Source organism: Triturus cristatus, chromosome 5_1, assembly GCF_964204655.1.
Source record: "Triturus cristatus chromosome 5_1, aTriCri1.1, whole genome shotgun sequence".
NCBI lineage: Eukaryota > Metazoa > Chordata > Amphibia > Caudata > Salamandridae > Triturus > Triturus cristatus.
In genome coordinates, this window is record NC_140587.1 from 987525469 (window position 1) to 987537717 (window position 12249).

Consider the following 12249-nt stretch of genomic DNA (forward strand, 5'->3'; position numbering starts at 1 on the left):
GACCCAGTAACCAGGCTGCAGGCACCAAGTGGTTGGGACAAGAAAATGCTAAGTTTCTAAAAGTGTCATTTTCAGAACTGTGACTTAAATTAAACTATACCATTTAAGCGTTTTTAAATTACAATTCTTTGGCACCAAACAAGACATGTCGACCTGTTCCTATACAAAAGTTATCACTTATCAAACGTAGTAAGGTAACCCAAAGTTATCCTATTGGAGAGGTATGCCTTGGAGTTGTGAAAAATGAATTCATGGGTATTCGCTAACAGGACATATGAAACTTAAAAGTGCATGTCCAACTTTATAAATACAGTGCACCCTGCCCTATGGGCTGTTTGAACCTATCCTAGGGGTAACCTATATTTATTAAAATGTAATGTTTAGGCTTGGTTTATTTTGGCAGATCGAAATGGCAGTTTAAACTGCAAACATGCTGCAATGTCTGGCCTGAGACATGTTTGAAAAGGCTACTTAAGTGCGTGGCACAATAAGTGCTGCAGGAGCACTAGTAGCATTTAATTTACATGCCCTGGATACATGGTGTACCACTTTACTAGGGACATATAACTAAATTAAATGTGCCAATTGGGTCTAATCCAATTTCACAATGTTTAAAGGAGTAAGCACAAGCACTTTAACACTGGTTGGCAGTGGTAAAGTGGATAGTCCTAAAAGTCCACAAAAATGGATTCAGAAAACAGGGTGGGGGGGGGTAAAGCCAAAACGTTGAGGGTGACTATGCAGAGGCAGTCAAGTCCAACAACCATGATCACATTAGTGAACCAACTCAGAACCATAATGGGAGCCAAGACTAGGACAATGCTCAGGAGCTACACAAATGGTAAAATGCTCTATGAAAATGATGGTAATATAACACAACACAATGTAAATTAACAAGGGCCCCCTGCTAAACGGTATGAGTTCCTTTAGGCAGGGATCAAAATATAAATGCAAAGACCTAAGGTAGCTCCAATGACAATCAAGAACTGACAATAATTCACAATAAACTGAAGGAACAGAATCTAAGAAAGTACAAAATATATTTTAATGAAGTAGTACAAGAAATATGAAATGTAAATCAATCCACATGCTTGCACCAATCATATCAACATTCACTCACTCCTACTCGTGACTGAAGACATAAATATATATATACAGAAAAATACACATTGACAATAACCAGAATAATTGATATGTATGATTAATATCACAGTAGCTGATCAGTCTACTACAATAAAGTTACTGATGATTATAAAGCTAGTTTCAGCACAACAATAGATAAATCAGAGAACCAGTCATCTGAGTCAAGAAAACGTGGCTAGAAACCAGATGGTATCTACGCACGCTTTGGCACGAGAAGTGCCTTTATCAGGGGAAGCCACAGAATAATATCACTTGATACCCTAAACATTGCAGGAGTCTATGAGACAAAATGCAGGGATTGAAAGAGAAATGTACAAGGGACAGGGTATATCTAATGGACTAACAGGAAGTCTTCATGTCAGGCGGTAAAGATAGTCGATAATGTCAACTGGATGAGACAGATCCTAAATGATTACACAAAGGGTCCAACTTTACAAAGGAACCTAACTATGCAGCAGTCGAGGAGGCTGATGAAAACCAATCAGCCCGATGTGTTAAATACACAATGATGAATCAATGATATCTATTATTGACAGTCCATTGTGATATGGTTCCTGGTTGTATTCCTAGTAAGTAGGCATGTGGCTGGTACTATCTGGCAGAAATGCCCATGTGTTTCATGGTCTGAATATTTTTAGTTTGTTACTGAAAATATAAGATATTTTGCATGTCATTAACCTATGTAAAAAGTTGAAGAAGGAAATCATTGCATATCTTACTAGGGTAAACAGTCTAAATATCGAATTCTAAATATCGAGTGAACAAAATATAATATCGAGAGGACAGAATATCAACTGTCAAAAATATAGTGGCACAGAATATCGATATGCAGGTAAGAAATATTGTTTGTCATAATATCGAAGTCAGTAATATTATCAGTCATAATATCGTTGTTAAAAATATCCATTGTTGTGTGTGTTTTAAATGTTAGCATATGTGTTAAAAGTATATATTATTTTTGTAGGAGTGGGTTGAGGGTTGATAGGGGAGTAGGGTGGGAAGTAATTTACTTTTTGTTAAAATTTTTAATATGTTTTATATAATATTTTTTTTAATGTATTTTGTAGTGTTAATTGTTTGAATTAATTTATATTTGATGGTTATTAATTGTATCGTTAATTGTTATTAATTGAATAATTAATTGATAAATAATTATGTTAATTGATTAATATTTTACAATATTGGTGGTGATGTTTATAGGGGAATATGGTGGTAGGTAAAAAAAAATGTTTTCATTAATTAATTGTTAATTAATTTTAATTATATTGCAGGAGTGGGAATACTATATTAATCCCCTACACTATCCAACACTTTCCCTACTGTTGTACTTGGTGGAGTGGGAATAGTAAATTATTCTCACCTGCTATCCAACACTTTCCCTACTGTTGCACTCGCTGGAGTGGGAATAGTAATTTTTACCCACCCGCTATCCAACACTTTCCCTACTGTTGCACTTGGTGAAGTGGGAATAGTAATTTTTACACACCCGCTATCCAACAGTTTCCCTATTTATACACTCGTGGGAGTGGGAATAGTAATTTTTACCCACCCGTTATTCAACACTTGCTGTACTGTTACACTCGTTGGAGTGGGAATAGTAATTTTTACCCTCCCACTATCCAACACTTTCCCTACTGTTGCACTCACTGGAGTGGGAATAGTAATTTTTACCCTCCCGCTATCCAACACTTTCCCTACTGTTACACTTAGTGTAGTGGGAATAGTAAATTATTCCCACTCGCTATCCAACACTTTCCCTACCGTTGCACTCTCTGGAGTGGGAATAGTAATTTTTACCCACCCGCTATCCAACACTTTCCCTACTGTTGCACTCACTTGAGTAGGAATAATAATTTTTACCCTCCTGCTATGCAACACTTTCCCTACTGTTACACTTGTTGGAGTGGGAATAGTAATTGTATCCCCTATGCTATGCAATGTTTTTCCTACTGTTATAATTAATGTAGTGTGAAATATTATTTTTTTAAATATAATTTTTATAATTTATTTTATTATATATAAAATAATGTTTTATATTTATATTACAGGTTTATTTATATATATATGTAATTATAATTTAAATTATGTTTTAACATTTTATAATTAAATTCAATAATTATTTATTAATATTATTAAGTAAATATATATATATATATATATAAAATAATTACACACGTTTAATATTTGTTTACATTTAATTTATTATTTATTAATTTTTACATTTTTAAAATAATTCTACCTATGTTTTATTTAATTATATTTATAATTTAATTAATTTGATATATTTTTTAAGACATTAAAATAAACTATATTTTATACAACTTGGGGGCCGATTAGGATGGCGGGCGGACTTATGTCTGCCAGCCACCCTAGCGGTGCTGGGACCGGCCGCCAGTGGTGCGGCGGTTCCGCACTGGCAATTAGGATGCCACCGCCACGGTGGCGGTGGCATCCCGCATACCTTGCATTGTGGCGGGCAGTGCTGGAAGCAGCACCCGCCACAATGCAATATATGCATGCCGCGCATTTGCATGCACAACGTGGCAGGCACCGTGCGGTGCCTGCCACCTTGTGCATGCAAATGCAGAGGGGTACCATAGGTACCCCTCATGTTCACCCCCCACCCCTCAACACCCTGGGGGCCCGCAACGGGCCCCCAAAGCAGAAAACACTTGCCTTTCCATGGCAGAGTCTTTGTCATGGAAAGGCACTTCTCCGCCATCATCGTAATATGGATGGCGGTGCCTGCAAGGCACCGCCACCATATTGTTGTGCTTTTACGCCCGGTAGGCAATCGGGTGGATTGCCTACCGGCGGAAAACCGGTGGACGGTCTTCCCGTCCGCCGGGGGTCCCCTCCGCCATCATAATGTGGTGGGGGAAAAGTCATGCGGGTGGTGACTTTTGGCGGGCGGATCGCCTCCGCCATATGGGTGGTGGCGATCTGCTTGCTATACTAATCACCCCCTATATTTTTAGCAATAATATTTTTGTATCGATATTTTGGTACTTACCTTTATGGAGATAGGAAGTCGATATTTTGTCCATTGATATTTTGGACACGATATTCTGGTACCTCGATATTTTGACTGACGATATTATGTCAGTGATCCCTTACTAGACCACAACCAAGTTGCAATTGGACAAAAAAATGGAAAGTGCAACAATATTTTGCCCACTAGGGCATGTAAGGAAAGATTAGGACTTCCCTTTTGTTTCTGAAATGAATGCGATGTTGCTGATATTATATATCTTCCACTAACATCTTACCATGAAAATAGAGCAATACTCGGTATGATACACTAAACTGTTCTAGATCAGGAATTCCTAAAGTTCCAATGTTGAATGAAGGTGGCTTCCTAGCCAAAGAGTATTTGGTATTTTATTTATTTATTGAGGAGTTTCATAAAGTACTGCATGTCTTCTTTCAATTTCTTCAGAATTATTTATAGAGGACAATACAGTTTGGTGCTGAGCAGGGCTTGGAGTCCTATATAGCTGGGTCAGTGAAGCTTGTTCAAAGTTTTTCGCTGGTGACCTTCTTCTGTCAAGTCTAAAATGTTTTGTTTTCTGCATCACAAGGGTTCAGCTCCAATCTCAGGTGTGTGTCAAGGGCATTCCAAAGTGTAGGTCTCCCGACACCAAGAGAATCTCCTCTGCGTTTTATCGTTCTGGACTAGCGTTGGCTGATGTGATGGGTGACTGCTGTGTGTGGTGACAGTTTGTGCAGATAAGTAAGGCCATTGCCTCAGTATGGTTTGTGGATGATGCACAACCTTTCGACTCAAGACTACTGCATGCAGAGTGCCAGTGGAGTGCTTTCAGGGTGGTTGATTTTAATCCTATTTGCGCAGGTTAATGTATATTATGGTCGCTTGATTTTTGTATCCTTGCAGCTTGGAAGTGACTTTTTTTGCTAGAAAGGAGAAGATCAATGATATTACACTAAGTTGAGACAAGCAGTAGTTACAACAGAGAGAATTGCAAGTACCACATTGACTAGAAGTACAAAGGTGAGCTCATCGGTTTCGCTGCGTTTGGTGAGGCAGCCAGAGTTTGCAGAGATCTGTTGGCCAGACCAAGGGTAGTGAGTTGGGTTCAGGGTATCCAATTACTCGAATATTTGCAATGTTTGTGCACAGTCATGCAGTGCTTTAAGTGGGATGGGTCTCACCGGTGCTGAGCACCGGCATTTTTTTAAAGGGGGCCTCGAAACGGGGCTCTATCGGGCTCTGTTTTGTGCCCTGGCACAGGCGGTCCATTTTTTCCTGGACTGCAGTGACAGCAGGCACATCGATGCGCGCTGCTCATACTGGTCACTTCTCACTAGTGGAGAAGTTACGGCATGACGTCATGCCAGGTGAAGTTTTGTAGGGGAAGGAAAATCCTTTAAAGAGAGTCATTTTTTCTGGGTTTCCCTTCTCTTTTTGAAACACAGGAGCAGCAACATTGTCGTGGTGTCACCAGGGCTGTAAGTGGAAACTTTTTAATATCATATATGCAAGCCATAGTTGCTGCCTATTTATCTTATGCAACTAACAACCATTGGCAAAGCCAATATTCCTACCTTGTTGTATGTATGATGTTACATGTTGTATCATATATCTGGATGCAATGACAGAAACAGCAAAATGCAAGTCGGGTGGCACACTATGCTAAGCACAGATTTTTAGGCTACATGTTTTAAACCATGCCCTTAATTACATTGGCCACGCCTCTTTGATAGACACCCCCTAGTTTTTTCATCCCACTTAAAAAAGCCCTGCAAACATGGATTACGACTGAGAAGGTTTATCCAGTCTCACTAGATATTCCTACAGGACAATTGTAGAGCAAGGTTTAAAAGTATAAACTCACAAATGTTAGAAGTAGTGTGATTTATGGGGTTCCGTCCGCCCATTTCATCATCAAGGTTCCTTAAGAGAAGCCAGGGTTTATTAGAGGAAGATAGAGAAGCCATGCTAAATGAAGAAAAAGCATAATCAGCAATGAATCGGACATGGACGACATTGGTGGCATACAAAAGGGTCATCTAATTTAGAGAACGAGGACAAATTGATTGTTGTGTAAAATACCAGATGTGCGCATCACACAAAACAAAATAAGAAAAAGCCTCAAGATAGACAAGTGGAGAGTGGAAGCGCTACTTATCCAGGGAGAATCATGATATTTATTTGTTCCCTTCTCAACAGAAGACATTTCCTACCAAAAATGCACAAAGGAGGGAAAACCCAACATGATCTATAACTGCATGCATTGGTTCACTAACAACAAAAATGAGTTCGGAATTAAAAATACTTTTAAAACGAAGTCTAGAAGCTTGGAGAATGTGTCCTGCGTGCATAGGTGTAGCTCAAGCCTGCAGTCATGGAAGAAAAATCAAACCGTCCTTATGTCACCTTTCGTCGTGCAATGATTAGTGAATGCACCCAGTAAGTACATTATTTGTGGTTCACAGTTCCAAATGTATGTGTACAATGAACACAAGTAGTCATTAAAGTGTGCAAAGGCATCACCATGATTACCAGTACAATCACTCACTTTTGAGAGTGTATCTGCTCTCCCAAATAGCTAAGGCATTGTCAGAAAGCAGTGGTCTCATCCTGAACTCTCTGAGAGCATGGTGGAGCGCACACTGGCTGTGCAGGACATATGAAGGTGCCCTTTGGCAGGCTGGGGATGCAGAGAGGAGCTGCACTGCTGATGTCCCCGAGGAGGACTTCAAAATCCCTGCATAGAGCATGGATTCCCTGCTGCAAGTCTAGCTGGCATGTTCTTGACCGCATTTCTCTATATGAAGAAGAAGACATCATCTCTCTACTCCTCTGGGTGCCTATCATGTTTACTCTGTGTGTGACTGTGTAATGCAATTGATTACAGTATACTCTCACTGCATTTAACTTAATCAACCAACCTTATTGCACTCCTGCTCTAAAATTTGACTAAAATGTTGTTTATGAAAGCAAACTCTCTTGCTACGTGGTATTAATGAACCTGTCAAGCACCAGTATCTTCCATTCCAACATGTGATCCTATTGGCAGTTATTTGCATCAGTCTAAATACCCCTTCTTTACTTGCGAGTTTGAGTGGGGAGGGAGAAGCTAGCAAATGTGTCTAATGAAGAATAAAATACCAAGCACGTTGTTCAGTGTACAGGTGTAATGAGCAAGGCGGTGGTTGTCCATCAGTAGGATGCAACCGGTCTCGAGAACCTTCAAATTAAGCTACTTTGAAGGATACGTTATGATTGACATGTACTGAAGCAAATCGTTACGTTATGATTGACATGTATAAACGTGGATCTATGATGTACTGACTGTCTTTGAAGGAAAAACATTAAATAAAGTTTTTTTTTTAAAAAGCTACTTTGAAGGACAATATAAGGGCTATCAATCTTGCGTTGCCCATCTTCTGTGGACTTCCAGACATGTAACAAATATATGTGCCTGGTCTTTCCCATTAAAAGTGATCAATGTCTCTTGCAGGAATACCAGTCTTGTAACACCAACCCCTGCCAGGAGTTGAAGAAGACGACACCTTGGACACCATGGACACCAGTCAATATCTCCGACAACGGGGGTCACTACGAACAGCGCTTTCGGTACACCTGCAAGGCTCGCCTGCCAGACCCCGATCTCCTGGAGGTTGGGCGACAGCGGATAGAGATGCGCTACTGCTCCAGCGATGGGACCAGTGGGTGTTCTACAGACGGTAAGAGAAAGAGCAGCAGGTACAGAACACATTTACTCTCAGGATCATACGTAATCCATTTATTATGACCAGTACAGTCAACCCCTGAGCAAATATATGCATTTCACTTCCCATAAAGAGCTCAAGACTGACTTAAAAAAATTTACCAACCACCACCGTGAATGAACTCAGGGTTTTAGCTCCGAAAATAACATGTGCTTACATACATTCGTACATACAAGCTGTCTATTCTACATTGACCAAGTTAATCTTACAGTTTTCTTCGAAGAATTGTCAGACTCTATGTATGACTTTGTTTCTGTTTTTCGTCTCAAGATGTTTGCTTGTCTTTGGAGCCCTCTGGCTCGCTAAAAACGAGTACAATGAAATACATTTTCTGAACTAAATCAGAATTTTCAGATATTATTTTGAGGTGGACGGGGGCTTAAGCCTAGAAAACCAAACATATTTATGAGCCTGTCCTAAGCGAAGATGTGCGATTAAAATGCGCCGTGTTGCTGTGCAGCCATTCTTCAGATATAATTAAGTTGTCAGTGCAGAAGCAACATCTCCACGGGTGTCGGCCTTTCCGTCTCGCAGCATGTCCTTGCCCTCATGCCTATGCAACGCCTTATTTAACATCCCGCACGCAGTTACTAAGGGAAGATGCGCACTGAGGCAGCATTGGCGAGGTCTGTGTAATGCCAAAGCAGCGGAGGCAGCGCGCGCCTCAGTAATGAGTAGTTACTGGCGCGTTCAGGTTCTGTTGTTCCTTTAGAAAATGTATTGTCATTTAAAAGCAAGTGGACTAACGAAGACATCTAAACAGTGTGCAGTTGGGAGCGATCATTGTACAGATCACATCTGCTGAATAGCTTAGTGGTAAACTAACATTCGAATTAAATAATTAAATACACCTCTTTATCAGTAAACGTGTTGACTCATGAATCTGTACTTCTCAGAATTCGAACTTTCTTAATTTGTAATGTATTTGTGTCCCACTATGTCCTTATTGCTGCACTTTTTCATGCGTTCTCTGGCCGGGCCCATCCGGAGGCCGGGCTTGAATAAAAAATGCTACGGGCTAGTTGTTCACGCAGATTCTGTCTGCGCGCCAAATGCTGACGCAGCCTCCCTTCAGACGGCCTCGTGCTTCGTGCAGCAGCGGAAGGCATCGAATGTCCGACCGCCACAAACACGCTCTTCCCCTTGGCTCACCTTTCTGTCCTCCTCACACCTTCTGTCAGGTGCGTGCAGGGCCGGCTTTAGCACTGGTGGCGCCCGGTGCGTCAATCATTTTTGGCGCCCCCACCCCCATGACCTCCTCCTCAGATTCTCTCACTACCACCTGGCAAAAGTGCCCCTCAGCTCTCCAATCATAAGTTATTGCTAGACACATTGCACCCCCTGAGGTCAGTGCCCCCCTTCACAGGTCAGCGCCAAGCCGGCCCTGGGTGCATGGTATATTTTCCTTACATCATGTTTGTTGGCAGCGCTTTTGAAGCACAACATGTGGTAAAATAGCAGTTTTAGGCAGCATTTTATAGATGTTGCCAATCACTGCAAGGGCAGCAACTAACAAGAAATAAAACATTCATAAAGCAATAAAATAGCACATATTTGAAATTGTTTTGTGTTTTGTGATTTTGTGCTCTGATGTGGTGTGGTAAATTGTTGTGTTGTGGTTATGGCTTCGGTAAGTTTTATTGTGTCTTGTTTGTTTGTACATTGTTCTACTGTTGTAAATGTGTGCTTTGTGTACTTATGGTGTATTGTATTTGTGTATTTTTTGTGTTGCTGTGTTCTGTTGTGTCATTATTCTGTTGTTTGAGTTACTATTATTTTGTCATTTATTATTGTGTTGGTTTTGTGCTGCACTGTACTGCTGTATTTTGTGTTACGATTTTTGGGCTGTGTTGTGGTGGACTGCTGTTTTTTTGTGGGTTATTGTGTTGCATTTTGTTGTGGTGGTGAGGAATTGTATTGTTTTTTGTAATGTTATTTTTATGTGTTCCATTATTGCATCGTATTGCTGTGTGGTATTGTGGTTGTTATGGTTGCTGCTTTGTTATTTGCGCCTTTATACATTTATTTTATTTTGTTTCTCTCATGTTATAGTGTGTTGTGCTCTGTAGTTTCTTTAGGGACATCTACAAATTCGACTTAATTTTCAGCAAAACACAGCACATTCCTTTACAGTTTCCGTATCAAACAGCCATTTTCAACTGTCTAGGGTGATAAAATATTGCTGCTTCAAGTCTTAAACTATTTAATACACCAGTCAGCCTAACGCTGCGGCAGAAACCATGCCTTAAATGATCACTGTATATGTTCGCTTTATCTGATCCGCTCTTCCTCTCTTGCTCATCCTGTAGCTCGGGATAGCTTTCCAGTGTAAAAGCAGTGTTTTCAATGTGAATGTGCAGTCATTTGCAATCATCTCTCATATCCATGTGCTCTCCTATCTCTGGTCGTGAGAGGCCTGTGGTAGCAGATATGAAAGGATATAATTTACGCTTTTAACTCTGCAGAAGCTTCGGGCCACCTACAAGATTGGCAGAGGAAAAGTGGGAAATTGTGTAGATGGAAAGTGAGAGCAGAACAATGTGCAGAGGTTAAGGGAGTTGCTCAAGATCACGTGTGTTTGGAATTAAGATGATGCGATGGAAGAAGGGTCTTAGGTTCACTGCTATGTGAGCTCAAGCCTCTGGTGCACCGACAGGATGGTTTCCGAGGCAGCCTTAGAAATGGAAAAATGCCATAAGCTGAAAGCTAATAGTATACTGTTGAAGTGCAGATGTCAAGTGGCGTGTACGGTTCTCTGTTATTCTTTCCATTTACTCATCCAGTCTGAAATGTTATAGCAGTTGCTGTAACATTAAGGCTTTTTAGGTATGGCTAAGGCGAGCAATAGCTATTGGGTACCAGAGGTAATGAAACATACTTTAAACAAGCATTGGCATAGCCAATTGGTCTTGCCTTTGGGACCTTATAAGTGTTTAGCCATGCAACAGTTGATGTTGTTGCACCAAGGATATTGTGCTGGATAACTGAACACTTATAAGGTCCCAAAGGCGAGACCTATTGGCTATGCCAAGGGAAGCTAAATCCCCACTGTACATTCATCACACATATGGTTATTCATTCTATGCCGAAACGGAACATAAACGTCTGTAACCCAAGGAGAGTCTGGATCGTATGGGGGCAACTGGGACAGTTCAAGTTAGACAGCATAGAGTATGTGCACCAAATTGCACGACTGATTATGGTCCAAGAGAATTTGTGTGGAAAGTATCCCAATAACTATTGAAATGAGAGAGACAGAAAGACAGAAATTGGCAGTAAGAGAATTAGTGAGCGGGAGAGAAAGACAGAGGGAACGATAGAGAATGAAAGACAAAGAAACTGAAACAAAGATATAAAGATGGAACTTGGGAATTAGGAGAGAATATGAGGGGAGGAGGGAGAGAAAGGAAAATGGCGTGGTAAAAAGAGAAAGATGGAGGAACAGCGAGATGAAACAATGTAAGAGACAGAGGTGGGAAAATATTGAAGAGATAATGCTGTGAGAGAGAAAGAGACCAAGAGAATGCAAGAAAGTGAACCAAACCGATAGTGGAGAAGACCGAGATGAAAATGGGGAGTTGGCTAGGGAGGAAGAGATAGTGAGGTGGGAGAGGTAGAAGGGGAGAGAGCAAACGAGGGAAGTAAGAGAGAAAAGTACGTGATAGGAAAGTAGAGCTTAGGGGAGGTGTCAGCTAGAGAGAAATAAGGAGCTATGGAAGTAGGAGAAGGAGAGATCAGTGGGGAGGAGTATAGAAATAGGAAATCTGGAGGTGGGTGGAAGAAAAAGAGAGTGAAAGAAAGAGATGGGAAGGAGAAACAGGTAAAGAGTGGAGGAGGGATTAGAAGAGGGAGTGGGGACTTAGGGAGGAAGAAATACATGGAGAAGGACTGATGGATGAGAGAGTGCAAGTTAATGAATTATATAGAGACGGGAGAGAGATAGTGGAGGCGAAAGAATGAAAGAAGGATTTTTCTCAGGTGGAGTTAGGTTCGAAAGAAAGAGACCAAAAAAAGGAAAAGGAGAGTGTAAAATACAGAGGGAGGTATGGGCTGAGTGAGAGAGAGGAACACTTCTAGAGATGTGCAGACAGTTGGCAGAAGAAAAGGGAGAAGGAGAGAGCATTGTGGAGAGGTCAATGGAACTAGAGATAGGGAATTTTGAGCAAAGGAGTAAGTGAAAAGTCTAGAGAAAATAGAGTAATAAAAGAAGAGGAAGAGGAAAGGTTAAACAGGGAGAGACTAAAGGAGAATGGAAGACTAAGAGGGAAGGGCACAGAAACTAATTGGAGTGGATAGGATGGGGTAGAGAGAGAAGAGGGGGTAAAGAAAGAGTCAGTGAGATGGAGTGAA

The 12249-nt window shown here is 40.8% G+C and overlaps 1 protein-coding gene across 2 annotated transcripts in view; it reads left to right on the forward strand.

Annotated features, from left to right (window-relative positions):
- Positions 1-12249, forward strand: part of SEMA5A (semaphorin 5A) — a 1729347-nt gene that overhangs the window by 1541928 nt on the left and 175170 nt on the right. For both annotated transcript variants that reach the window (XM_085606095.1, XM_085606096.1), the window contains one exon: positions 7629-7854. In XM_085606095.1, coding sequence (XP_085462221.1) covers positions 7629-7854 — 226 coding nt within the window. The remainder of the gene's footprint in view (positions 1-7628; positions 7855-12249) is intronic.